The 23,323-nt window shown below is 51.7% G+C and overlaps 3 protein-coding genes across 11 annotated transcripts in view; 1 reads left to right on the top strand and 2 right to left on the bottom strand.

Moving 5' to 3' along the window:
- The window catches only part of NUMA1 (nuclear mitotic apparatus protein 1), a 75,681-nt gene extending 67,637 nt beyond the window's left edge, over positions 1–8,044 (top strand). For all 7 annotated transcript variants that reach the window (XM_072794389.1, XM_072794388.1, XM_072794391.1 and 4 more), the window contains 10 exons: positions 1,561–1,671; positions 1,813–2,031; positions 2,127–2,284; positions 3,419–3,665; positions 4,568–4,796; positions 5,477–5,613; positions 5,975–6,151; positions 6,362–6,475; positions 6,744–6,965; positions 7,301–8,044. In XM_072794389.1, the coding sequence (XP_072650490.1) occupies positions 1,561–1,671; positions 1,813–2,031; positions 2,127–2,284; positions 3,419–3,665; positions 4,568–4,796; positions 5,477–5,613; positions 5,975–6,151; positions 6,362–6,475; positions 6,744–6,965; positions 7,301–7,312 (1,626 nt within the window). In that variant the 3' untranslated portion in view covers positions 7,313–8,044. The remainder of the gene's footprint in view (positions 1–1,560; positions 1,672–1,812; positions 2,032–2,126; positions 2,285–3,418; positions 3,666–4,567; positions 4,797–5,476; positions 5,614–5,974; positions 6,152–6,361; positions 6,476–6,743; positions 6,966–7,300) is intronic.
- Positions 8,045–8,305: 261 nt separating this feature from the next.
- On the bottom strand, positions 8,306–12,524 carry IL18BP (interleukin 18 binding protein). Of its 3 annotated transcripts, none has more exons than XM_072794438.1 (6): positions 11,395–12,524; positions 10,344–10,437; positions 9,824–10,015; positions 9,051–9,171; positions 8,806–8,950; positions 8,306–8,609 (listed from the first exon to the last, which is right to left on the bottom strand). In XM_072794438.1, exons 2-6 carry the CDS (start codon positions 10,363–10,365, stop codon positions 8,520–8,522), a joined length of 570 nt encoding a protein of 189 aa, XP_072650539.1. In that variant the 5' UTR covers positions 10,366–10,437; positions 11,395–12,524; the 3' UTR covers positions 8,306–8,519. The 3 variants fall into 3 exon arrangements, with proteins under 3 accessions (XP_072650539.1, XP_072650537.1, XP_072650538.1); XM_072794436.1 differs by having other exon boundaries at positions 8,806–8,953; positions 11,395–12,493; XM_072794437.1 differs by lacking the exon at positions 11,395–12,524 and adding an exon at positions 10,557–10,575 and having other exon boundaries at positions 8,806–8,953.
- A 124-nt stretch (positions 12,525–12,648) lies between these two features.
- Positions 12,649–23,323, bottom strand: part of RNF121 (ring finger protein 121) — an 82,665-nt gene continuing 71,990 nt past the window's right edge. Inside the window, exons 7-9 of the mRNA XM_072794411.1 lie at positions 16,334–16,467; positions 15,630–15,731; positions 12,649–14,013 (exon numbers count right to left, since the gene is read on the bottom strand). Of these exons, the coding sequence (XP_072650512.1) occupies positions 13,893–14,013; positions 15,630–15,731; positions 16,334–16,467 (357 nt within the window). The 3' untranslated portion in view covers positions 12,649–13,892. The remainder of the gene's footprint in view (positions 14,014–15,629; positions 15,732–16,333; positions 16,468–23,323) is intronic.

Raw genomic sequence — 23,323 nt, 5'->3', positions numbered from 1 at the left:
ACAGTAGCCCCTAGTTATTTGTGGTTAAATTAAGTAAAAAATTCAATTCTGGGCAGCCCCAGTGGCCCAGTAGTTTAGCGCTGCCTTCGGCCCAGGGCGTGATCCTGGAGACCCGGGATGGAGTTCCACATCTGGCTCCCTGCATGGGGCCCGCTTCTTTCTCTGCCTGTGTCTCTGCCTCTCTCTCTGTGTGTCTCTCATGAATAAATAAAGTCTTACAAAAAAAAAAAAAATCCGTTCCTCAATCATGCTAGTTGCATTTCCCTTGCTTAGTTAGTAGTTACATGTGACTAGAGCTACCATGTTGGACAGTCTAGTATATTTCCATAGCTATAGAAAGTTCTTTGGCTAGCACTGCTCTAGACAGCATAGCCTCGAGAAGTGTCAGCAACATTGAATATTACAGTGCAACTTTTAATTCTTTCAGCAACGTCACCCTCTGCTTTTTCGAAGTTCACGCTTCACAGCTTTTAACAAGGGCAGAGGAATCAGGCACCATGGGCCATGGGACTCACTAAAGCCCTGGTGGGACACAGAAATTGGCGGGGAGCTCAGAGCTTCATTTCCCTCAGCTCCCATCCATGCCAAAATTGTGATGAATAGATGCTTATTGGGCTGCCTGGGTGGCGCAGTCGGTTAAGCATCTGAATCTTGGTTTCAGCTCAGGTTGTGATCCCAGGCTTGTGAGAGCAAGCCCCACATTGGGCTCTGCGCTCAGTGAGGAGTCCACTCGAGATTCTCCTTCTCCCTCTGCCCCTTCTGCTCATATTATCTCTAAAATACATAAACCTTAAAAACAAAAAACTCCGATGCCTATTCTCCATTTTCCTGGGGCTCAGAGATGTAGGAGAGCTAAGGCCAGCTAGTACAGTGCCTACTACAAGCCAAGCACTCACTGGCATTGCAGAGGGACCGAGAACTGGATGTGGGCCCTGCTCCTGAGGAGTCTGTGGTCTGGACAGGAGGCCGTGCGCCATCATAAATGAGCCCACACAGGTTTGGAGTCAGGTGGACTAAGGTTCAAATCATACTCTGCTGTGACCCTGATCAGTATGTTTAAATCTCTGAGCTCAGTTTCTTCATCCATCAAATGGAGACAAAGTTACTTCCCACAGTAGTTTTAAGGAGAGAGAGTTCACAGGTCCTGAGAGAGTTCATATGCCAAGTGCCTAGTTCTGTGCTCTCCACCCAGGTGTTCCTGAGGCTCAGTTTGCTGGGGAGTGGGGGAGTCTCCCTGGGTCATGGTGATGTTGGAGGAGAGAGAATGAGACAGTTTGGGCCTGGTAGCAAAGAAGGCAAAGATAGGGGGCTGTCAGAACTCTGCCAGAAAGGGCAGTAGCTGGATAGCGAAAGTTCTTACAGAGTATGGACCTCGAGAGGTGTGTGGTGTGTCATTAGGTGGGAGTTGGGGGCAGAGGTAAAAGGATTTTTTGTGCCTGTCCTGAGAGAATATGTAAGAGTCTCAAAACACCCATGGGGCCCAGGAGGCTAGGGCAAGTTCATGATTTGGGTAGGGCGGCCAGATCAGCCACCCCAATCGGCATTTGTCTTGCTTTCTAGGCCCAGGGAGGTGAGAGCCAGCAAGAGGCCCAGCGCCTCCAGGCTCAGCTGAGTGAGCTGCAGGCCCAGCTGAACCAGAAGGAACAGGCAGCGGAGCACTACAAGCTACAGGTGAGCCCCCCGCCCTTCCCCTCTACCCACCGCCGCCCCCCCGCCCCCCCCCCCCCGCCCCCAGCCATGCTACTGCCTGCCCATTGCTTCCCCAGTCCCCGCCCCTCACCACCACCCCTCCCGCCCTGTCTGCCCATGTAGATGGAGAAAGCCAAGACCCACTATGATGCCAAGAAGCAGCAGAACCAAGAGCTGCAGGAGCAGCTCCGGGGCCTGGAGCAGGTGCAGAAGGAGAACAAGGAGCTTAGGGCTGAGGCTGAGCGGCTGGGCCGGGAGCTCCAGCAGGCCGGGCTGAAGACCAAGGAGGCTGAGCAGACCTGCCGTCACCTTAGCGCCCAGGTGCGCAGCCTAGAGGCACAGGTAAGCATCTGCTGGGACGGAGCCCTGTGCCCCCCTCTCCCAGGCTGCCGCTGACTGGGGCTTATCTTCATGCTGCTTTGCCCTCCCCTTCTCAGGTTGCTCACGCTGACCAGCAGCTTCGAGACCTGGGCAAGTTCCAGGTGGCAACTGACGCCCTAAAGAGCCGAGATCCCCAGGCTAAGCCTCAGCTGGACTTAAGTATTGACAGCCTGGATTTGAGCTGCGAGGAGGGGACTCCCCTCAGTGTCACCAGGTGAGGCGGCACCCTGCCTCCTTCCTGTCCATGGACTGCCTGCTGTTTGTCAGGCTGTGTCCTGGGTCTAATGAGGCAAAGATGTAGTCTCTTTGCCCTCTGGGAGCTTATCTGTAGAGAAGAAAAAGGAGAAATGGTCACAGGTGTTAGGCTAGATGTTTGTACAGGGTACAATGGGAGTGAAAAGAAACCCAAGCGGTCAGAAGGCTGTCACTCCTGCCTGCAGCCTGCAGAGTTGCTGAAGGCCTATGTGCCTGGGGAATAGAGGGCAGAGGCCAAGAAAGAACCTGGCTGGGATCCCCAATGAAGTTTAGACTTGATCCTAAAGGCATCAGTGAAGGACCTGGGAAGGGTCTGAAATTAAGGACTATGTGGACCAGTTGGCATCTTAGAAAGATTATTTTGACAGCCAGCGTAGAAACTGAGAAACTGTCGGTACTCTTAGGAGAACACTTTAAAAACATCAGTGCATTTATTTAGCCCTCACAGTCCTCTGTGAGGACTGATTATCTCTTTAACAGATGATACTGGGGCAGAGGGGCAGTCATTTGCCCAAGGTCCCACGGTGGCAGAGGTAGGCTTGAACCGGGCCAGGCTGGCTTGAGTCCTTGCTTATCACTGAGCTAGTGCCTCCTCTCAGGTGCCACTAAGTCTAGGTGAGGGGAGATGAGGTGGACCAGGCCAAGGACACCAGAGCAGACTGGGGTGTGGTTAGGTGACTTGTGTAGGTGGGCAGGAGGGAAGTGGTAGGTCTTTGCCCATGTTCATGGATGGCTGGAGGTGTCCAGCTGGAGGCTGCTCCCATTCACTGAAGTAGGAGATGCAGGAGGAACAGATGGATGGACTTCGTTTGGAGATGTTCACTGCGGAGCTGAGTGTCCGGGGCGGGGTGGATGGGGATGTCTGGGACAGTGGAGTCCAGGAGTTGCCAGTGTTCAGGAGCTCAGAGAGCCACTGGAGTAGATGGGCTCACCAGGAATGGAGAATGGGGTGAAGGGAGGGCCCAGGGCAAAGACTCTTCCCTGGTGCCTCTCAAAAGTCAGAGTGAGAGTGGGGTGCTTGACCTGGTCTGCTTATAAATGTAGGAATTGGCCACTTTGGATCAAAGGAATGAACAAAATGTTTTTTCCACAGCAAGCTGCCCCGAACCCAGCCAGATGGTACCAGCATCCCCGGAGAGCCAGCCTCGCCCATCTCCCAGCGCTTGCCCCCCAAGGTAGAATCCCTGGAGTCTCTCTACTTCACCCCCATCCCTGCTCGGGGTCAGGCCCCACTGGAGAGCAGCCTGGACTCCCTGGGGGACGGCTTCCTGGACTCAGGCCGGAAGACACGCTCTGCTCGTCGGCGCACCACACAAATCATCAACATCACCATGACCAAGGTCAGGCCGCTGGGAGTGGGGCTGCAGGACAGTGCCCTTCCTTGCTCGTAAGGGCGTCTTTCCCATTGGGCCCTCACAACACCCTCCAGAGACGGGCAGGGCTGACTAGTCCATATCTTACAGATGGAAAAGCTAAGACCCCAAGCAGTACAAGGATAGGTGAGGCCTCTTTTGTAGGAAGGGGCAAGGTTAGACCTGGATGCCTCCTGGCTTGGAGGCACTGATCCTGTGCAAGCCGGAGGGAGAGGGAAGTCGTAGCCTCACCCCGGGCCTCCACGCCTCCGAGGTAGCTGCCGTGCACTGTGGCCCCCGCAGAGGGCTGCTCGCCAGGCTGCGGGCTCTGACTGGCCCTTGTCTCCGTATCCTGAGGAGGTTGGGGGGTACGGCAGAGGTCCCCTCTTGTGTGTGAGTTGCCCTTGCTACCAGGAAGCTGGAGAACTACACAATGGGCAGGGCGCTGGCAGGCTTGGGTTGAAGGACGGCAGAAGCTGTGGGAGGAGCCTGATGGCCCCGAGAGACAAGCAGGGGACAAGCAAGCATTGCAGCCCCAGCTCAGCCCTTGCTAGCTGTGGCCTGGAGGTTGATCACTTATTTCCTTGCACTTGGATTCTAAAATGATCTGCTACATACTCTGCCTTCTGCTACTACTATGCACTGTCAGTAGGCAAGAGAAAATGAGGTCACCTCAGCACCTAGTGTAGGAATCTTAGTCCCCAAGCCGAGTTCTTACACATGTGCAGCTAAGGATCCGGGGGGGGGGGGGGAGGGCAGGGCACGGGACGGGACATGACACACAGTGTGGTGCTGGGATGTGAGGCGCTCAGGGGAGGGGAACAGGCAGCCTCGGCATGGGTTCATGGGTTGTCAGGACTCCGCCCCACCACTTTCATTCTCTCTTCCAGAAGCTAGACGTGGAAGAGCCGGATAGTGCCAATTCCTCCTTCTACAGCACACAGTCGGCCCCTGCCTCCCAGGCCGGCCCACGCGCCACCTCTTCTACCCAGTCTCTAGCTCGCCTAGGCTCCCCTGATGACGGCAACTCGGCTCTGCTCAGCCTTCCTGGCTACCGGCCCACCACTCGCAGCTCTGCTCGCCGCTCCCAGGCTGGGGTGTCCAGTGGGGCCCCTCCAGGTGAGGGGACCAGAGGGGTTTTGCACACACAAAGATGAAGATGAGACGGGGAGGAGATCCTGGCACAGGAAAGAGACAAGCTTTCAAAACCCCGAGGCTGGTTGCCTTCCGGCTCCTCACCTGCCCCTCTTCCTTGCCGTCTCAGGGCCTTGCCTGTTGGTCCAGGGGCTCCGCTGGGCAGAGGGCGGGTGTTCATCTCAGCCAGGGTGAATGGGAACTGCTCACAGGGGGTGGGATTGCCAGTGTGACAGCGACACTCAGCTCCTGTTACCCCATCTCGTGGTAAGGGGTGCCAGAAGAGCCTTGCTGGGCCAGTGTTCTTAGATTCTTGTTGAAGGCTTTTGCCCTCAGGACCCCTAGATCTCAATTCCTTGTCCTTAATTAGTGCCTCTAAGATGTCACAGCCTCTGCAGATGAGCTCTTTGAACCTCCCCAGGGGGAGAGCAGTGAGCCAGCCCTGGTGGTAAAAATGGCCCGTGAGCCCCACTCCTGGATCTGCAGCACTGAGCAGAGCAGGACTCTGGGGCCCTAGGCTTGAAGTAGGTCCACACACAGGGACAGGAGTGGCGGATGCAACGGTTGGCACGGCACCAGGACCAGGGAATGACCCGCTGCCACTCTCCTCACTCTTCCTGGCCTTCCAGCCCCCCTGCTCCCATCTCCCTGCTCTCTCTCCACAGGAAGGAACAGCTTCTACATGGGCACTTGCCAGGATGAACCAGAGCAGCTGGATGACTGGAACCGCATCGCGGAGTTGCAGCAGCGCAACCGGGTGTGCCCCCCACACTTGAAGACCTGCTACCCCCTGGAGTCCAGGGTGAGCTCGGGCCCCATGCTGGCTCCCCTCCTCCTCCTCCCTTGGCACACCACCCCAATACTACCCACTGGCCCTAGTGCCCTGGGTCTCTGGCCTGCTGCAGAGGGTGACGGTGTGCTTCCAGTGGGTAGCTGGCACAGAGGGGCTCGGGGTGAAGTCCCCGTGGGCAGGCCTGAGTGTGTGGAGGAGGTCTGTTCCGGTCTCCTCCTGTGGCCATCGTGTAGGGCAGGAGAGAAGACAACAGGAAGGGAGGCCTGCGGCCCACGGGAAGGCTTGAGCTGCTGAGCTACTGTACGTGCCAGGCCCATGAGTTGTTCTGGGGCAGTTGTGCCCCACTGACCACTCCTTCCACCCCACACAGCCTTCCCTGAGCCTGGCTACCATCACAGATGAGGAGATGAAAACTGGCGACCCCCGGGAGACCCTGCGCCGAGCCAGCATGCAGCCGGCCCAGATAGCCGAGGGCACGGGCATCACCACCCGGCAGCAGCGCAAACGGGTCTCCTCAGAGCCCCACCAGGGCCCTGGTACCCCCGAGGTAGGTGGCCCTGGCTCCTTCTTTATTCCGTGTATAGCTTGCCCAGGCCAAGCCCCGCTACCCAAGTTTGAAAAGTGGATTAATAGAGAGTCTTCACTCTCCAGGGGCTCAATGCAGGGACGGTTGGGAAGGGAGGCGGTGTTGACTTACAGGCCCCCTTGGCTCTGAGAGACACGCCTGGCTCTGGATATGAACCTCTCTTCCCCATAGTCTAAGAAGGCCACCAGCTGTTTCCCACGCCCCATGACTCCCCGGGACCGACACGAAGGGCGCAAACAGAGCACTACTGAGGCCCAGAAGAAAGCCGCTCCGGTTGTTAAGCAGGTCAATGTGGGGGTGGCGGGGTGGATATGACACAGACGCCTGGGTGGCTCAGCCATTGAGTGCCTGCCTTCTGCCCTGGGATCAAGTCCCACATCAGGTTCCTTGCATGGAGCCTGCTTCTCCCTCTCCTTAGGTCTAGGTCTCTCTCATGAATTAAAAAAAAAAAAAAAAAATAGGTCAGTGCGGGAGGCTGGAGGGAGCCCCTGGAGGGACCTTGGTGGCAGGGCATGAACGCAGCCCAGTCTGACAGCCCCTCCCTCCCCAACAGGCTGACCGCCGCCAGTCAATGGCTTTCAGCATCCTCAATACACCCAAGAAGCTCGGAAACAGCCTGCTGCGGAGGGGAGCCTCAAAGAAAGCCCTGTCCAAGGCCTCCCCCAACACCCGTGGCGGGACCCGCCGCTCTCCACGCATCGCCACCACTGCAGCCAGCGCTGCCACGGCGGCTGCCATCGCTGCTGCCACTGCCACCCCTCGGGCCAAGGGCAAGGTGGAGGCACTGATGGGGAAGGGAAGTGGGTAGAAGTATGGCACACCCCCAGGCCACCCCTCGGGAGGTTTCCAAGGCAGGGCCCAGCTAGGCTGCTGGAGGTGGGCTAAATGTGGGCACTTCCTGTCTTGGTTACCTGCTCGTGGAAGAGAGGAGACCCAAGGCTGTTTAGGCACAGCCGGGATCCAATAATCTGCAAGTAGATGTGTCCAGGTCACCCCATGGAAGGGAAGGTAGTCAGGGGGCTTCAGGAGCTAAAAGAGGCCTCCTGCAGCCATCCGGTACAGGCTGGTATCACGAGTTGTCAGCCAAGTGATTGTGTTTCTCTCTTTTAGGCAAAGCACTAAAGGGCCAGGACCAGTGAGAGGCCCCACCTGTGTCCTCAATGCCGACCTCGCCTGGTCCTTTTCCTTCTGCTGTCCCTTTCAGTGCCTTCTCTCAGCTCCCAGGCCAAAAGTGGCCAAACCCGTAGAGACAGTGATGTCTGCCCACACCCCGGCCTGGTACCTCGATCTTCATTGGAGCCTTCACTAGGTGAACAGATGTGTCCTCAGAGTTGGCCCCAGAGGCCTGGAGAGTCTAGGTCTTCTCCCTACCTTGCCTCATGTTTTCATAAAGCAAAGTCGCTTGTCCATCACAACCAGACTTGAGGCCGGCTTTGAGCGGCTGGGCCTGAGGGCTGAGTCAGTCCTCCTCAGCCTCTGGATTCACAAGGGACCATTGGAGGAGCAGGCCCCAGTCCCTGCTGCTCCTGGTTCCCGAATCTAGCAGGGCCCTTTGCTTTTTGAAGTCCAGGACTTGGCATTGACCTAGTGGGTGCACCCAGAGGTTCTCCCATCCACCAAAAGGCTCAGATGCCCAGAGATGCTCTTTTCCAGAACAGATGGGTCCCATGCCTGTGTGTGGCAGCAGGGGCAGCAGGGTGGGGTCGGGGGGCCGCCTCAGCTGCCGCTTATTTCCCACCTTCCCCAGACTTCTACTGGGGTGGGATTTGGAGTGATGGGAAGGTTTTTAAGGGCCAGGGATGGATCTTTTCTAAATGTTATTACTTGTAAATAAAGTCTATTTTTCTCCCTTAAGTGCGGTCTGGGTCTGTGGGGGAAGGGGAAATGTAGGCTCTTTAGAGCACAAGTTTTCCAGACTACCTACCTTCTCTCCAATCCTTTCTCCTGGTCTTTCTGGGGCACCAGGATCTTTCCACACTTTCTCCTCTTTTGAAGGCTGGTATCCCCTGGTTTTGGCCTTTAGCTTCTGAATAACAGTCCCTCTTCCCACACTCCCTCCTAGAAGGAGCCAAGTTCTGTAAGTGGAATGATGGCTTAAATGACAGAGCAGATGCCTTCATTGACAAACCATTTATGCATGTCCCTGTGGGCCCTGCTGGGTGTGACAGAGACACAGCTGGGGACCAGACACAGCGTTCACCCCTGTCCCTTAGTGGGGACAGTGCATTAGAAGGAAAAAGGAAGAATACAACATGAAGGCAATGCCGGAGGAGGCCTGAGTTGTGAGAGCATGGAGACCTCAGTGAAGATGTGACGACTCAATTAGGCTTCAGAATTTCTCCGTCGTGATGAGGCGGGAGAGGGGGCTGCTGGAGGGTGGGGCTTCTTGGGTAGAAGGCGCCACAGTCTCCAGCCCAGCCTGGGGAAGAGAAGGCAGACAAGGGTCAGCGCCAAGGGTGGCTGACCTCTCGTCACCTTCCTCCAAGCCATGCCTCCCCTGCCCGAGTCCTGAACTCCACGGTGGACATTAGCTGGAGGCCACTCTGGGCAGAGCCCACCCTTTCCTCCCCATACTGCTCCTGCTGTCCGTGGAAACCTTCCCTCAGTTTTCTCACCCAGAGCTGGGCCAGGACAACATGCTGCTGGGTAGTGTGCGAGGGATCAGCAAAGACACAAGAGAAGTCGGTGTTGCGCAGGGTGGGGCTCAGCTCCTCTAGCACCAGAGTCCTCCGCAGCTGGGTGTGTTCACCCCTGGACTCCCTGCTAAAGAGGAGTGAAGGCCATGAGAGGATGGCAGAAGAAGCCCCTCTCCCCGCCCCCCTCCAACCATGTTGGCTGACCTCCCCACCGCACTCCTCACCTGGTGCTGCCCTCCCTCAGCCGACCTGGGAGGTGCTCGATGAAGGAGCCATTGCCCATCCAGAAGAGGATGTTGAAGGGAGAGCGGCTGCAGGCAGTACAGGACAAGGTCAGCATTCCATCTAAAGACACGTGTGGCTGTTAGCTCCCCTCTGCCGTGCTGCCCTGCCCCCAAGTCCCCCAGTCCCCACAATTCAGGAACCCAGAGTGCTGTTGTACGCACCACCCAGGTGGGGAAGTCCGTTAACTGGGAAGTGTACTTGTTTACAAGGGAGGCCCAAGGCTGAACAAAAGGGATCTGGGGATGGGTCCTTGGTTCAGGTGAGGACTCCTGAGCCTGTTTTCTTCAGGATGGCCTTTTCTAGTGTTCACCATTGGTGACTAAGAGCCCTGGCCAAGGAGGCGGCAGCAGGAGGCCACTGCTCTTCTGAGGTGGCCAGCGAGTGAGGGGGCTGGAGACTGGAGTCGGGGTGGGCAGGCGGGCCTTGTAACGTATTGCAGTCAAGGCCCTGGGGCCCTCTGACCATCCTTGTGTCTGAACTCTTTCCATCCCACCGGATAGGGAGCATCTCAGGAGCTGGGCCCTGTACCCACACTCACTCGGAGGGAACATGCCGAGTGCTCTAGCAGGCTGGCCTGGCTGGTGGGGCTACATGGCAGTAGGTGGGGTAGGGTGGGAAGCTCGGGAATCAACCCCACCCTTGGACTCTCTGTGCCCCAAACCCACCCCTGCCCACTATGTCCTTTGGGGCTTCCATCAGAATTGCTCCTTACTCAGCGGGACTTCCACTTCTGGCCCGGTCACCTCCAGTGCTGGGCACTGCTTAGCTGTCAGGAGCCAGGAGAGGCAGGAGTCCTTTGTGATCCCAGCTGAGGCAGCAGCAGTGGCCTGAGGTACAGGTGTGGCTCCAGCCAGGTGACAGAACATGTGCACACACAAAAGCAGGACCCGCAAAGGGCTGGGATCTGAGAGCAGGACACAAAGGCCAGGGCTGTCTGCTAGGAATGCTCAACATCCTGGCCTGGACACACTCTGGCGCAGAGATACCTGGGCTCTGCACAGGGGGTCAGAGGAGCAGAAGGGTTCCTCAGGCCCCGCATGTTGGAATGGAGCGCAGGGAGACTTAGGGACTGGAGCCAGAACCACAGCATCTGGACACAGGCTGAAAGCCGTAACAGCAGAATGGAGTTCCCTCGGGGGGGGAAGGCTCAGGGCCGCCTGCACGGCTCCCTTCTGTTCTCAAATCCCACCCCCCACCCCCGACCCCCCGCCCATGCCAGCCCCAGGTCCCACCTGATGTCCAGTTCTGTCTCATGGTCTTGACGGATGTGTCAAGAGCTGGCGTGCCTGGCTCTATTTATCTGTGACCACTTCCTCCTCTCTCGAGCTGGGGGCGGAAGAGAATGTAAATCAACCATTTATCTCACATCTCTGGCTTGCCTGGATCCCAGCCATTTGTATGGGCCTGTCCTTCCTGTATATTCCACAGCTCTTCCTGGGTCTGACCTCTGAATGGGCTGCCAGGCACTGCTACTTTGCTCCAGGCATCCAGCAAAGGCTGGGGCTTTCCGCACTTAGCAACAAAGCTAAAGACCATCTAGTGACAGTCTTTCCCCATCCTACTAGCTCTTAGTACCATTAACATGCTGATTATGAGTCCACCCTAACTAACCCCTTCATTACAGGGATGAAGAAAGGGACCCAGAGAGGGGCCAGGGACACTACTACAAAGAGAGGCAAAGCCCTCTTTGCTGGAGCTGGTTCTGGGAAGGGCAGGATTAGTGAAGTCCTGCTGGGAAAGCACTGCCCGCCCCCCCTATTTCACTTTCGCTTTTTTTAACTGGGAAATCTAAAGCAGGCTCTGAGTAACAAGTTACACAAGCAAGATGCCAGCCTGTACACTGCACTTCTGGAACCAAAATTCATGGTGGCCTGGAATCTTCCTGCCCCCTTGGCTTTACCCTCCCAGGGATACAGATGGTATGAACTCATGAAGAGTCTCTCACAGGTGGATTCTTCTGTCCCAGCCAAGGGTCAGAACTTTGGCGTCCACCTTTGCTCTTCAGAACCAGCCCTTGCTTCTACATGAGCAGGCCTCATGTTCTTTCACATTCACACCGATATTCAAGGGGTCAACTCTCCTAGTTACTGGAGACCCCAAGTTGGATCACTTTGACCATTTCAGGGTCACATCAGTCTATCATCCTGGCCTTTCTCTGGCTTGCTACTCCCTCCAACCCCCACCCACCCATCACCCCTGCACAGCCTTCTCGCTTATCTCATCCCAGCCCCTTGGCCAGAGCTATAGGTCTAGGTTCACTAGGAAGTCTAGACCTCTCCCTACCTGGCTCTCGAGAAGCCCTGAGGAGCCCTCTTTTTCAGAATCCCCGTTCTTGAAGCTCCACTCAGTCCGGCTGTGTTCGGCCCCGCGTAAGCCATGCCTCAGGAACTATGCTGACAGCACCCTCCGGCCTTGTGTGCAGAAACGTCTCAGAACCAGGCTGAGGACTTGAACACCAGCTGGAGCACTGGCCCTAAAAGAGGAGAGGGCACTTCCCAGGGAGGAGAGGGAGCAAGCAGCCTAGCACTGGCCCCGACAACAACAGAGCTATACAAATGCACCAGTCTGGTAGATGATGGGACAAATGGAGCTGGGGCTGCGGCAGGGCCAGCACTAGGGGAAGGCAGTAAGGCACCTGGGATGCAAAGCCGGAGGAGGCATGCACTCACTATCAGGGTCGTACCAGTGTCTATGGAGGCAGAAAGACCAGCACTGGTGACCCAGTCCACACACCGATCAAACATGAAGAACAAGACCAAGTGTCCGAGGTCTGTGGTCTCTGGAATCAGAGGGATGGAATTGCTGGGGACAAAGCCAGGGAGCCAGGGAGGAGATGGGGAGCCATCTCCCATCTCCTCCAGGGAGCCAGGAAGATGGAACTAGGTTTGGAGGATGAGTCATGAAGCTCCCCCATGGGAGTGCCAGTATCTGCAGCTCTTGGGTCAGGAGGTAAGGCTGCTTGGGGCTTCTGAGACACAGTCTTTTGGGAAATGGGATTAGGAGATGGGAGGGAGAGGAGACAGGACTCTACCTCAGAGTGGAACCAAGATAAGAGTTGGGCTGCTGGGAGGTCATGGGACTCAGGCTTGATGAAGTATGAAAAGAGAGCCTTGGACAGCTGGGTCTCGGCTTTTCATGTGAGTCTGATGCGTAGGGATTGGGGGACAAGAGTGAAAGGATGATCCTGGACCCTACAACTGGTCCTCATTCCATTCTCTGAGCATGGGCCCACTGGTATAAGCAGTGGGGGACCATGAGAAGCCATAGCTGGATATGAGAAGCCGAAGTTGAGAGTGGCCCATGAGAAGGGGTGCCATAGAAGGGCACTGACCTCAGGCGGTGAGGAGAGAGTCACCCAGTGATGCTCCAGTGCCCTTCTGCCACGGGACAGAAGCCTGGCATCCCACCATTCCCATGGGTAAGGGGCAGGGCCAACCACCCCTTGGATTCAGCTTTCAAATGGGAACAGTAAAAGGTAGCAAAGGCAAGGCATTCCCAGGGACCCCAGGGAAGAATAAAGCAAAATGGATGTCCAGCTTTCCAACCCAGCTCACAGAGCTTTATTCAGAATGGAGTGACAAGATCCTGCTTGGCTCTTGCTACACTTGAAGGGGCAGGGTCAGCTGGGTCATATTCCCCAGGAACCCAGTGCTGAAGGTCCATGTTTGTCCTCCCACTTCCTTCAAAACCCAGAGGGCCAGAGCTGGGGCCTACCTGGAACCTCTTTTTAAAACCCACACTTCCTGGGGCCTTGCCCTGTTTTCTTTCCACCCACCACCACCCCTGTTGCCAGGTCTGGGCAGGACCCAGGAACATGGATGCTGACTGAGGGATATTCCCTGGGCTGGGAATTCCCTGGCAGCTTCAAGGAACACTGACGACAAGGAGGAGTCATATCTGTCATAGTCCCACTGTCACAAACGGATGAACACACATGCACTCTCACTCAGGCTTTAAGGGAAGGAAGTGATGCGGGAGAGCGTCCTTTGGCACTTGTCACTGCTTCCGGGCTGGACGGTCTGCTTGCACAAGAGGCCTCCAATCACTGCCACCAACGGTAGTCCCCAGGGCTCAACTACACATAGACTCTGCTCTTGGCTAGGGGCAGGTTACCCAAGCTGCTGCTGTTTCGGTTGCCCCCAAATTCTCATTGAAACATGAGGTCCCAGGGCTTCCCTCCCTGGAAAAGTCAGGACAAGGTTCCACTGGCCTCAATCGGTCTACAGGTCTTGGACAAGGAAGACAGAGTAAGATACAACACTGGTCCTGGGGCCCAGATGGGGAGGAGGGACAACACTTCACCCTGCCCTCACTGTGCATCTGCGGCGTCAGGCCAGGTCCGGGAGCTCTTCCACACTGAGTGAACCAGGGTGGAGCTCAACAGGCGGAAGAAAGGGCGGGGGGGGGGGGGGGGGTTTGCAGGAAGGGCTGAGGCTTTCAGCCAGAGATGAGAAGGCTCCTTTAAACCAAAAATGTCGTGGCTCTGTTCCAGCCCTGCTCAGGCAAGGAGGGTGAGGCATGGAAGAGTTGGGCAATTCCTATGCTCCACAATAAAAAAGGTTTTTAAATATATTCATCAAAATAGTTTTCTTTTAAAAAGCTCCCACTGCTGACAGCCCCACTGGCTGGCTCTCCATCAACTCCCTCCCCAGCCCGGGCACAGCCAGAAGGTTCCTGAGTGGCCCAAGTGCCCCTTTTGAGTCTTTCCCACCCAGGAGGTCTTGGAAGGCAGGCAGGAGAGTGCCCTGAGGTCCATAGTGGGTGGATGCTCTTCTTCCTGACTATTCCAGGCCCAGGATGTAGTTGATGCCTTGTACCAGGCCAATGATGACAGGCTGCCAGGCTACCAAGTATCGAAGCCAATCCAGCAGTTGCCCGTACATGACGTGAGGCCTCTCCCAGCTGTCAGTGCGTTAAAGAGGCTATGTGTCAGAGCTGCTAAGGCCGGGCTAGGGGACAGGTGAGAGGGTCTGCCCACAGTTGTCGACACTCCACAGAAATCAGCCTGCCTACAGGGAGAGCAAGCCCTCACCAGCCTCTCCATGTTAGCAGGAAGGACTGAACCTAGAGAATCGGGGGGAGGTGAGGAGAGGGGGCCAGCGCAGAAGACAGGACAGACACAGGAGGAGTTTGGAGAGGCGAGACTAAGCTAAGACTGACATGTGGAGAGGGCCTCCCACATAATACCTTCTCAAAGATGGGCCCGTTGGCATGAATACACAGTCTGAGACTGCTATAAATGCATCTCTGCCAATGGCTGCAGGGAGGTGGACAGTGGGATAAGGTAACCCCAGAAGTTCTTGTAATATCCCAAATGGAAGGTTTTCTAGGTCAAGGAAGGGGTTCAGTCCAGGGACTGAGGCAGAAGGGAACAGTGAAGAGGCTAGTCACAGGGGGTAACCCTTGGCAGAGGTTCTAAGGAATCCCCACACACCACTAAACATCAGGCCCTACTGAGGAGAAGGGGCCCCAGAGAGGAGTTCTCTTCTTTTAATTTAAATGCTAGGCAAGACATTTAGGGAGGGAGCCCGGGAATCCAGCTCTGGGGAAAACACAGATTAAACCTCATGACACTGGGGGAACCCCTCCAAAAGCCTCAGAAAGTGCAGCCTGGCCCAGTCTCTGGGAGCTGCAGGGAAGCCCCAAGCCTCAGCTTCACCATGGAGTTATTACTTAACTGTTCCTAAATTAGACCCTAGAAGAACCAAGCAAGGAATCTTAAGGGGAGAGGCCAGAGCCTCCTGTTCAGGGGCTGTGGGAATGTGCTGAGAATGCAGTGCCCCTGCCCAGCCCAGCTAATGTCCAGGGGACAGGGAACCCTGGCACACAGGGCAGCTGGGACAAGGAGGGCAAAGATTGCCCCCTGGATCCCAAGGGAAGTGAAGGGGGAATCGGAGTAGTGGCTGAGCAATTTCTACAAGACCAGTGGTGAGGAGGAAGAGGAGGGTGCAGGAAGGCCAACTATGGAGGGCCAGCAGGGTACGGAGTAGTAGCCTGGAGGAGCAGTGGGGTCGTGTTGCAAGTGGATGGGGACAGGGAGTCCCTCAGGCCTCCTTGAACCCTGCAGGCCCTGCACAGGCACAGAGCCAGTCTCTAGCCCCACATCATAGGTAAGGCATCGACTCATTAGCTATGTGACCCTAAACAGGTTTTTCAACCTCTAAATCATTTCATTTGTAAAATGAGGATAATATCACCAAGGTCATCAAATGAGATAATATGGGCAAGGTACTTAAACACAGTGTAAGGCATACAGTAAGAAACAGTAAATGAGTTTCTATTGCTATTGATTTACCCTTGAGAGATCTAGAACTACGATGAGAATCTGAGCTGTGAGTCCTGCCCCATGTTCCACCCCCAACTTCCCTAGTCCACAGGCCAAATGGAATGGTATGTTACCCGTTACGTACCAGACTGGGGGAAGGAGGAAGGGCCCTGGGAGGACTCAAATGCAGAATGGCACTGGCCAGGACTTTTTCCCATTGCCCAATCTCAACAAGAATACAAACAAAGGATACGGGTTGCTGAACATCCTTTTGAGGTCTACCTTCTCTTTGCAGTAGGGACACGTCTGCTTCTTTCCCACAATGCACCAGCCGCGGATGCAGAACTCGTGGAATCTGAGCACCACTGGTCAAGGAAATGGTGGGCAGACAGGATGGCACTTGAGCTCCGTGCCCGTCGTCAAGGTGCCCAGGCACCAGCTCTGGAGAAAGGTTCAAATTCTAGCTTCACCTCTTATTAGCTGTATAATCTTGGGCACATACCTTCTCTCTCTGACCCTACTTCCTCACATGTGAAGTGAGGATAATGATCTCCACTTTACAGGGTTTTTACGGGGCAAAATGGAGACAATACACAGCACAGAACGGGAGCTGAGCGAGCACATGATAAATACTGCAACTGTTACTCAGGGTGACTGGATTCTGAAACTGAGGGATCCAGCTAGAGGCTTTAGGCTCCTTTCTGATCCAGCCAGGCTATAAACTCTGTTTACATAAGAATGGCTCCCAGCTGTGGGGAAGAAGGAGGGAGAACACAGTTCCCACTCCAGGGTGTCAGCTTCTCTAGCAGAGAACTTCCCCCAAATATCTGCCCTTGTGTGACTCTCCCACGCTTAAAGGTCTGGACAGCATGCCAGGGTAATGATCACCCACTCCCCTCCCTGACCGGAATGCACATGTGGCAGGAGATGTGGCCCAGGGGGTTCCAGGCAGGATACACGTGATTGCAAGATAGCCTATATGTGTTCTCGATGATGCCCTCTTCACTGACATCCACAAAGATCTGCTGCCCACACACGGCACACACACTGTCCGAGAGGTGTTTGGTAGGCATGCCCGACTCGCTGTAGAACTGGGAGAGAAGAACAGGAGGAAAAGACAGGAAAAGTGTGAGAATCAGCCCAAGTAGGACGGTACCACAAAGGCCTTTGGGTCTTCTGAAGAGGAGGCCAAGCAGCAGGGGGAGGAGGCCCCACAACTATAGAACATCTTTTATAGGCCCAATCACCTCATCTGCTGGGTGGATAGGGAGAAAAGGACAGACCAGTGATGGGTTGGGAGGTCAGATCTAATAGGACTTGAGCACTGGGATGGTCAGCACCAGGAACAAGGAGACCAGGAGGTAGAAGGACTCAGGGCTGGTGATCAGGACCTATGTCAGATAAGCCACTCTGTGGCCACACTATGTTTCCATCGGAGATGGACAACATCTCTTCTCTAAGATTCAAAACAGTCAGATATCCAGTGCAATGTTGGTTTGGTGACAAGGGCATTCCCAAACATCTGCCACAGCAACAAAAGAAGTTTGATCCTTTTGAATAGCATCTGGCATGATGTCTCAAACTGCCACACACTTTGACCATTCATTAATGTCATTTCAAGTAATTTAAAGAAGTAAAAATATCAAAAAACTTCAGGTATACAGATATTTATTTAAGTATTATTTATCATTAAAGAAGAGTTTAGCAATTCCTCAATAACTTAAACAGAATGATTGTATGACACAACAATTATTACACCTTACATTTTAGTCATAAAAATCATGAAATTCTGGGCAGCCTGGGTGGCTCAGTGGTTTAGCATCGCCTCCAGCCCAGGGCCTGATCCTGGAGACCCGGGATCGAGCCCTGCATCAGGCTCCCAGCATGGAGCCTGCTTCTCCCTCTGCTGTCTCTGCCTCTCTGTGTGTGTGTGTGTGTCTCTCATGAATAAATAAATAAAAATCTTAAAAAAAAAATCATGAAGTTCTGATGCATGCTACAATGCATGAACCTTGAAAACATTAGGCTAAGTAAAATGTCAGACGCCACAGGACAAATATTATATGATTCCATTGATATGATGAAATATATAGAATCAGGCAAATTCATAGAGACAAAAAGCAAGCTAGAGGTGGCCAGAGGCTAGGAGAAGGGAATGGGGAGTTATTGCTTAATGGGCACAGTTATTGCTTGGGATGATGAAAAACTTTGGAAATGGTGATAGCTGCACAATATTGTGAATGTAACTAAGCACTGAACTGTACTTTTAAAAATGGCTAAAACAGTGGGTTTTAGGTTACATAATAGAAAAACCCATAAAATAATAAAAAACAGGCAAAGAAATGGAAATAACCATGCATGACCCAGAATAGGAGAATGTCTAAATAAATTTGGTACACACTCAAGGGACTTAACTGGTGAGTTCATTGAAGGCTGAGATGTAACAATAAGTGGCAAAAAGTAGGGACAAAACTGGAGGCACAACATGATTGGTGTTGTATGTAAAGACAAGCCCAAATCTATACAAGAGAAAAGATCAGAAAGAAATATCAGTATGTTTACGCCAGTGATGTTTTGGCAGTAGGATCATAGGTGATGTGGTTTTTGTGCCTACTTTTCTGTACTCAAATTTTCTTTAATGAATATATATTACTTTTAAAGATTATTTATTACCATACTTAATTATAACAGATAACCAATTCCATGCTCCAAAAAGAAATTACAAGTTTTGCATAATTTCCTTGTGGTTTATTGTTACATAGTTAAATAGCATTTCCCCCTTACTCCAAGGAGAAAAAGACTTGAAATTTATTTGTTGACATTTTCTAAGACCTACTGTTTTTTCCTTTCCTTTGCCTTAAGAACTGTGGTCTAGGAAAGTGTCTGTTAGGCTCCTAGTTTCTGGAGTTCTCCCCATGAGGCTAAAACATGGCAACAGGCAGGCAGGGTCAAATCCCACAGTGTTTCAACAGAGCCATTGGGTAAGCTGTCAAATCATGAAGGCCTCGCACCCCCAGGGCTCACAGAAATCACACAGGAAGAGACTGTATCAGAAGATACTGAGGCCAAACTGGGGAAGATACAGGGAGGCCGGACCCCTCCATAGAATAAGCTCAAGGGAGACCTATGCTTTACCTGCATCGGGCAGACCTAACTGCAGTCTTCTGTCACTTACTAGCTTGATGAACTTGAGCAAACCATCCAGATCCTTCCTTCCTTCCATCAAATATATACTGGGTACCTACTAATATACACTGGGTACCTACTAATATATACTGGGTACCTACCTACTAAGGTAGGCATAGGTATATATATATACCTACAAATATGTACTGGGTACCTACCTACTAAGCAGTAGCAGGCACTGGACTAGGGGAGTCCAGTGGGATATAATGCTGGAAGAAGAGAGACTCGGCCTCTCTCCTATGGAACCTACAACTACAGGAGAATGACAGTAAAGGGCTAAGAAAGGGGTTGCTAACTAAGCCTAGGTGCTATGAAGAGGCTTCTTTGAGGGCGTGACATTTGAGGCTGAGAGGTAAAGGGCAGTGGGAGTTAGCGAGAGGAAGAAAGTCAGCAGGAAGAAGGAAGAGGCCACAAAGCAGAAAGGAGCCTGGTGGGCTTGAGAAACTGAACGGAACCTCATGTGGCTAGAGTTGTGACAAAGAGGAAAACAGTAACACCTTATTGGCCACAGGAAGAATTTTGGACTAGAAATGGAAAGTCACTGGAGGCATCTGAACAGACTCAAATTTTTAGAAGATCACTCGGTCTGTGTGAAAAATGGGCTGCAGAGGGGGGCCAACATGGATTCAGAGAGCAGCTAAAGTCTCTGTTTTTTAATTCTTTAAAAGCAAGAGATGCTGGAGATCTAGGCCAAGGTGGCAGTCTGGGCTAATTTAATGGCAATAAAAATAGAAAGGTGTAGACAGACTGGTGATGCTAAACAGCTGAAAACTAAAGATCTGGTAGAAAAGTTCTGGATTAGAGGTCATAGAAAGTCATAGAAAAAGTCATAGAAAAAGAAAAGGGAATGCCTAGGTGAAGTGCAGAGAAGGTGCTTTAGGTCTGAGCTCAGAGGAACAGTAGCATTCACGGGGAGGAAGAGTTAGTAGAGACAGAAGGAAAAGCAGGATACAGAAACATTGCAAAAGCCAATGACAACTGCTGAAGTCAGAATGAGTGACACAGAGTCACTGGTGACCTGAGTAAAAGCCATTTCAGAAGAAGGTTTGAGCCACACCAATTTAGAATAGGCTAAAGAGTAGGTGAATGGTAATCAAAAGGAGACTGGACTTTCTCTAAGTTTAGCTGTGAAGCACAGGAAATGACTCAGTAGCTACAGAAGAAAGTGAGTCAAAAAAAGTTTTTTGAAAAAGAATGCTTAACAGGTTAATGGGAAGAGCCCAGCAAAGAGGGAGAAGATGAAGGCACAGATAAGAAAGTTAAGTATATAGCATAATGGGTCCCGGAGAAGGAAGAAGGTATGGAGTCCACAGCTAGGGCAAGGTGGGCTTGTGATGGAAGAAAGGACCTTTTCTACAGTGTAACTGGAAGGAAGCAGATGATGGGTACTAATATGTGAGTAGAAAACCCCAGCACAGGAGCCTGCACATAGGTACTCAGGAAATAAATAGGAGTTGCCTTCCACACCACTGAATATCAGAGAATGTGTGCACCATGAGAGCCCTGTGAGCTCTTCCAGTCAGCCCCTCCCTCAACAGGAGAGGACAGAGGAGGAGCAGGACAGCCTCACCTGAAGTCAGAGAGAACTGGTGGCAGAGCTGAGTTGGGGCCTCGTCAGGCTCAAACAGTGATTTTGAAAAAACTTGTTGAAAAACAGAATAAAATACCCATTTCTCAGGGTTCTAAGACACAAGATTCCAGGTCACAGAGTGGTCTGAGATGACTTCAGACAACAGACAGCCTCCAAGAGAGAAGTGGCATATGCTGGCGATTAAGGATTTGTCTGTTCTGTGTCTTGCTCCGTGTGTTGGGTATGATGAAGATACAAAGAAATCCTATAGGGTCTCTGTGCTCCAGGTGACTATAAATATAAAATATATAGCTTTCTAGAAGAGCAGTATTGTACAATAGGTATACTTGATAAATGTTAGCTACCGTCATTATCCTCTCCTTAAGTGCCATGAGCCAGGCTACTCTGCAGAGATCTTTACGTGATGCATTTACTCCTTACAACACTTTATGTCTGGTAATGTTATTACATCCGAGAAAACGAGATCAGAGAAGTAAAGTAACTTGCTCCAGAGTACACAGCTAATTAAAAATTGATTAGAATTTGAAACCAGGTCCATCTGACTCTAACCTCTGGCTTTTGCTGCTACTTCAGAGCAGATGAATGGGCAGCTAGTTATGTCCTAATGTTATCTGGGGTGCAGAAACTCAGAAGAAAAAAAAGTGTGAGGCAGGACATGTGGCCCAATGGAGCACAAACTATGCGTCACTACTCTGTCTGCCCAACAGGTCTCTTTGAAGGAAGAGCCCCATAAAACAAGCTTATTTCACAATCCTCTGTCCTCCACCCCCGCCCCAACATGACTTTTGGATGTGAATGGAAACTATAATGACTGGCTGTCACAAGCTTATGACCTCCCAGTGACTGGCTGAAAAAAAAAAAACAAACATCATCTAAGGTTCCTTTAACCGAAGAGTTACTATAGTTCATATTATAATTTCTCCATGTAAGACAAAGCAGCTATAGTGTAGAATTACCAGAGTAGTGTAGAATAATGAAAAGGAATTGAGAATGTATATTGATACAATTGTAAACCCCATCATTTCATTTCTAGGAACCCTGAAATTAATTAATCACAGATCTGTGGGCAAATTGAACTCCAATCAATAAAAAAAATTTTTTTATATTAATCACAGATCTTTGTAGGTCAAACCACTCAGAGGGGGATCAAGAGATGAATGAGATCTAGTTCCCCACCAGGTAGGTAGAACACTCCAAAATGAACCATAACTCTCTGGGTTTGGAGCTATGACCACAGAATGTACAAAATTCTATGAAAAACACCTAGGACTGAAAATGTGGCATATACACACAATGGAATTCTTTTTTCTAAGAGGCTACATGCGCGCGCACACACACACACACACACACACACAAGGAGATTATTTATTTAGCAACCTCCCCTTTTTAAAGTAGGCTCTATGCCTAGAGTAGAGACCAGGGCAGGGCTCAAACTTACAACCCTGAGATCAAGAATCAGTCAACCAACAGAGCCACCCAGGTGCTGCGATTTATGGCTCTTTTAAAATTGAGTTATACAATGAAATATTATTCAGTCCGAAAAAAGGAAATTCTGACTCTGCTACGCCATGGGTGGACCTTGAAACATTACACTGAGTCAAATAAGCTAGTCACAAGAGACAAATATTGTGTAAGTTCATTTACACAAGGTACCTACCTAGAGTGGTCAAATTTTATTTTTAAAATATTGTACTTGGGCAGCCCCGGTGGCGCAGTGGTTTAGCGCTGCCTGCAGCCCAGGGTGTGATCCTGGAGACCCTGGATCAAGTCCCACGTCCAGCTATCTGCATGGAGCCTGCTTTTCCCTCTGCCTGTGTCTCTGCCTCTCTCTCTCTCTGTGTGTCTCTATGAATAAATAAATAAAATCTTTAAAAAAATAAATAAAAAATAAAAGATTGTACTTATTTATTCATGAGACACACACAGAGACAGGCAGAGACATAGGAAGAGGGAGGAGAAGCAGGCTCCCTGTAGGGAGCCTGATGCAGGACTCAATCCCGGGACTCCAGTACCATGCCCTGAGCCAAAGGCAGATGCTCAACCACTGAGCCACCCAGGTGTCCCTAGAGTGGTCAAATTTTTAGAGGCAGAAGCAGAATGGTTCTTTCCAGAGGCTGTGGGGAAAGAGGAGTATGGAGATATTATTTAAAGGGTACAGAGCTTCAATTTTGCAAAATGATGAGTTCTATGGATGGATGTGGTGATGGTTGCAGAGCATGTAAATGACTTAATGCCACTGAATTATAGACTTAAAAAATGGTTAAGATAGCAAATTTTATGTGTAGTTTACCATAATTTTTTTTAAATGACTAAGGCAAAAAAATAAAAAAATAAAAAAATAAAATAAAATGACTAAGGCTTGGGCAGCCCCGGTGGCCCAATGGTTTAGCGCCACCTTCGGCCCAGGGTGTGATCCTAGAGACCCAGGATTGAGTCCCACATTGAGCTCCCTGCATGGAGCCTGCTTCTCCCTCTGCCTGTGTCTCTGCCTCTCTCTCTGTGTGTCTCTCATGAATAAATAAATAAAAATCTTTAAAAAATAAATAAATAAAAATTAAATTAAATTAAATTAAATGACTAAGGCTCCTACTTAGAAGTGAGCAGTGGTAGAGCTAGTAAAGGCTGCACTTGGTCATACCTAGCACATTGTGAAAGTTTGATAAATAACAGTTGCTTAAATAAATGAGAAAGAATAAGTTGGCTAACAAATGCATGGAAGGCTGGAATGTCCTAGCTTCCTCAAACTGCCATGACCAAACCACTGATAGGTTGTGGCTTCAAGACCAGGGATGTTCCTGAAATTTAGGTTGCTGTGGTTCACAGCCCCAGGTGTTCGTTCCTAAGTAGACCACACCCCACTTGACCAAAGACCAGGGCAGAAATAGGGGAGTCCTGGAATTCTCAGGTTTGAAAGAACTGTAAAGGTAGTGTAGTCTATCCCTTTATCCCAAACTGGGAGTTGAGTTTCTTCCTCCCTATTCCTGCCTAGTCTTATCTGTGGGCATCCTGAGCACTAGCAGAAAACCTGCTGCTAAATCTCCACATTAGCTATGGAAAACAATGAACGAATCAACTCCTCGCAATTCACCCTGTACTGTCACAAGCCATCCTAGTCTTCCTATGACCCACTCCCTTCCCCTGGAAATGGGGGCTTGGGAAACAGAAAACTG

This window comes from Canis lupus, chromosome 23, assembly GCF_048164855.1.
Source record: "Canis lupus baileyi chromosome 23, mCanLup2.hap1, whole genome shotgun sequence".
NCBI lineage: Eukaryota > Metazoa > Chordata > Mammalia > Carnivora > Canidae > Canis > Canis lupus.
The sequence above is the reverse complement of the archived record's forward strand: the minus strand, read 5'-3'. Positions and strand labels throughout refer to the sequence as shown.

What these genes read in the sequence shown, in the direction of transcription:
- IL18BP (XM_072794436.1), bottom strand. Translation starts at nt 10,365, where the DNA reads ATGAGACAGAACTGGACATCAG. An exon ending in GAGACAGAACTGGACATCAG is followed by an intron (nt 10,016 to 10,343) that starts GTGGGACCTGGG and finishes TCCTGCTCTCAG; the next exon opens with ATCCCAGCCCTTTGCGGGTC. An exon ending in TTGTCCTGGCCCAGCTCTGG is followed by an intron (nt 8,610 to 8,805) that starts GTGAGAAAACTG and finishes TCTCTTCCCCAG; the next exon opens with GCTGGGCTGGAGACTGTGGC.